General features: G+C 62.4%; 1 protein-coding gene across 1 annotated transcript; it reads left to right on the top strand.

Annotated features, from left to right (window-relative positions):
• The first annotated feature begins 1,626 nt into the window (after positions 1-1,626).
• On the top strand, positions 1,627-3,380 carry ZNRF4 (zinc and ring finger 4). The gene is given in 3 exon segments (XM_026480794.1): positions 1,627-1,631; positions 1,848-2,032; positions 2,035-3,380. Coding segments are annotated over 3 exon segments (1,536 nt in total).
• Positions 3,381-3,757: the final 377 nt, after the last annotated feature.

Raw genomic sequence — 3,757 nt, 5'->3', positions numbered from 1 at the left:
CTCTCTCCCTCCCTCCCCCTTCCACTCTCCCTTCCTCCCCTTCCTTCCCCCTCCCTTCCTCTTCCTCTTTCCTTCCCCTCTCCCTCTCTCCCCCCTCCCCTGCCTGAGGACCTTCTCACTTTGTGTTCACATTCCCAGTGTGCTGTTCTCTGCCCTCCTACACCAAGTTCGTCCTTATTCACCCTCTGATCTCAGCGCGGTGACACCTTGCCCTGGCTGGCTCACCTGGACACAGACCTGGGACAAGGATTCCAGAGACTATTCCTTGCCTACAAGCCGCTGTCGCAATGTACCCTGGCCACAAAGCCGGGGGGCGGGGCTGGGGGGGGCGTCAGGAAACAAGAGAAATTTATTCTCTTCCAGCTCTGGAGGCCAGAAGTCCAAAATCAAGGTGTTGGCAAGGTTGGCTCCTTCTCGAGGCTCAGAGGGAGAATCTGCCCCGTGTCCTGCCCCCCACCCAGCGGCTTCTGGTGTGGCCAGCCGCCCTCAGTGCCCTTGACTCGTGGATTTGTCACTCCGATGTCTGCTTCTGTTACCGCCAGGCCTTCTCCCCGTGTGTCTCTGTCTCTTCTCCATTGCTCCCTGAGGGCTGCCCTGGGAGGCATTCGGCTACCGAGAAAACCTGAAGAGTAAGTGGTCAGCCTGGCCGAGTGCCACTGAGGAGACAGAATGCTGTTCCCGGCACTGGAAGCAGCATTTGCGAAGCTCTAGAGGTCAAGGACTCGTGACGCATTCGCAGCATTGAAAAGCCTCGGACTTAAGAGACTGGCAGGGTCTTGACCATCATGGGGAGTGTGGGGGGCTTGTGGGCCACAGAGGGGAGTGTGGGCTGCATCTGGAGGGCAATGGGGAGCAATGGGAGAGACAGGAGGATTGAGATTTTAGAAAAATCCCTGACTAGAAAGATCTCAAAGTGAAGGCAGGTCTGGTCTGGGGGAGGGAAAAGGTCAGACCCACCGCCAAGCGCCAATCATGCATTGTCTCATTCACTTCTCACCACACCCGTCTTATGAGATGCGTTCCTCGTCGTTATGTCTACTTTACAGATCTGGAGTCTGGGGCCCAGAGAGGATGAGTGATTTACCTTGTGTCACACAGCTTGTGAATGGCAGACCCAGCAATCAAGACCTGAGCAGGCTGCCTAGACCAGCAGGGGGCAGACTCAGGGTGAGTGGTTTGGGGAATAAGAAGTGGGGAGGACATGAGGCTGATACCCAAGGCTGTGGCTGAGGATGGGGGAGACCGCTGGGGACCAGGCTGGAGAGGAGGCATCGAGGTGGGAGAATAAAGTTGGTGCGGAACTGGAGGATTCCAGGCAGTGAGGACAGAGAACAGGGACCACCCACTCCTACCAGCTCCACCCTGACCTGGGCACCTCTCTCCCCCCAAATCAAATCTAGTTAGACTCTGAGGACATATGAACTCAGACCGAAGTCCTGAGAAAGAGCTGGCCCCAGGAGAAAGGGCATTTCAGGCAGAAGGTACAGCTTGTGCAAAGGCCCTGGGGCAGGACCGCACCTGGTGTGGCCTGGTGTGTTGAAAGAACGGCAACGTGTGGCTGAAACAGAGTGACTAGAGGGGGACAGAGGCAGGAGGTTTGGAATTTGGGTTTTGACAACCGGCCTCATGGGGTAAGTGTGCCCTGAACAAGTCTGGGTCCTTCGGGACATCTCAGAAGGGAGTGACATTGGCATCTCCCTCGGTGGGTCTCTGAGAGTCTCGGGGAGATGACGCTCTACAGTAGGAGTATAGGTGCTGGGTCCGTGCCACCGGGGCCACCAGCCCACTTTGTGGCACCCCTGAGCCTTATGAGGTCCAGGAACTGGGAAGCTCTGAGCGTTCCACAGGTTTTCTCAAAGGCTGCTCAGGCCCCCGGGTCAGAGAACCAGGAATTCTGTCCTGGCCACAGCCCTAGGCAACTGGAGGCTCCTGGGGACAAGATGGAACAGGACGATGTCACAGAGGCCAAGGGCATCTAGAACCCTGGGGCTTCCTGGCCTCAGCGTCATCCGCCAGCAAGGCCGCCTGGGTCGTCAGCTGCTCCTGAGACCTGCCTTCAAAGACACGATGCTCGCTGGGCTGCTGTGGGGAGCAGCTCCCGCCTAGGGACGCCCTGGTCCCCGCTGTTCCGCCTTCCTGCCTCTGAGCCCCCCATTCGCGCTCACCTCCCTTCCCACCTCGGCCACGGGCCCCCCGGGAGGCCCTGGAGATGCCCGAAGGCCTCCCGTCTGCTGTCCCCAGCGGGACCTAGCTCCACGCAGCAGCCGGAGGAAGAGGAGGAGGAGGGGCGGGGGGTGGCCATGGGGTGGCGGCAGCAGCCAGCGCGGGCCCCGGGGGCCGTCGAGGCCTCGCTGATCCTGCTGGCGCTGCTGGTGCCCTCCGAGGCGCTGGTGCGGGCCGTGCTGGATGGCAATGCCAGCACCGTGGACTTCGCGGATTTGCCGGCCCTGTTCGGGGTGCCCCTGGCCCCCGAGGGCGTGCGGGGCTACCTGATGGAGGCCAAGCCGGCCAACGCGTGTCACCCCATCGAAGGCCCGCGGCTGGGCAACGGCTCGCTGGGCGCCATCGTGCTGATCCGCCGGTACGACTGCACGTTTGACCTCAAGGTGCTGCACGCCCAGCGGGCCGGCTTCGAGGCGGCCATCGTGCACAACGTCCGCTCCGACGAGCTCGTGCGCATGGCCCACGTCTATGAGGACCTGCGGCGCCAGATTGCCATCCCCTCGGTGTTCGTCGGCGAGGCTGCCTCGCAGGACCTGCGGGTCATCGTGCGCTGCGACAAGGCGGCCCATGTCCTCCTGCTGCCCGACTACCCGCCGTGCCCCGACCTGGACTGCCACCCCGTGCTGGCCGTGTCCTGGGTGCTGGGCCGTGCCCTGGCCCTGCTCACGTCCGTCGTCTTGGTCCTCCGCCAGCTGTGGAACTGGCTCTGGGCCTGGTGGAGCCGGGGGCCTGCGGTCAAGCCGCGGGCCTGCCCGAAGGCCCAGGTCCGCACCTTCACACGCCGGAACGACCTGTGTGCCATCTGCCTGGACGAGTACGAGGAGGGCGACCAGCTCAAGATCCTGCCCTGCTCGCACACCTACCACTGCAAGTGCATCGACCCCTGGTTCTCCCAGGCCGCGCGGCGCTCCTGCCCCGTGTGCAAGCAGTCGGTGGCCGGCACGGAAGACGGTTCCGACTCCACCGTCGACAGCTTGGGCGATGAGGACCCCTCACTGCCCGGCCACCGGCCCCCCATCTGGGCCATCCAGGCCCGGCTGCGCTCGCGGAGGCTGGAGCTGCTGGCCCGAGCCGGCTCACAGGGCCACTCCAGCGCCACGTCCCTGGGATTGGCCGAGGCCACGGCGTCCTCCCAGAGGCCCCCAGAAAGCCTGTGAGGCACCGCGGCCTCGGGCTGGCCACGATTGGGGCAGGGAGGGTGGAAATGTGGAGTGTTTCTAGTCTAGAGGAATAAAGTGGGTTTGAAAGCGGATTCTCGCCCTGACTGCTGTGGGGCCGCCCGGCTTCTGGCCCCTGCGGCCACCCATGTGGCACATCCCCTCTGAGCCTGGGGCTGGCTCCCTGTGCCCGCGGGTGAGTGAGAAGACACGGGGGAGGGAGGCTGTTTCCGGGGCCACCCCACGCCTCCATTCCAGCGCTGGGCACGTGGGCTGCGATCCCAGATTGGCTTGTTCATTCTGCATTTCAACATCTTTTTTTTAATAAAATTTTTACTTTGGACTGGTTTTAGGCGTACAGAACAATGGCAAAGGTA

The sequence above is a fragment of the Ursus arctos genome, unplaced genomic scaffold, assembly GCF_023065955.2.
Source record: "Ursus arctos isolate Adak ecotype North America unplaced genomic scaffold, UrsArc2.0 scaffold_14, whole genome shotgun sequence".
Taxonomy (NCBI): domain Eukaryota; kingdom Metazoa; phylum Chordata; class Mammalia; order Carnivora; family Ursidae; genus Ursus; species Ursus arctos.
Note: the sequence above shows the minus strand (reverse complement) of the source record. Positions and strands in the feature narration are given on the sequence as shown.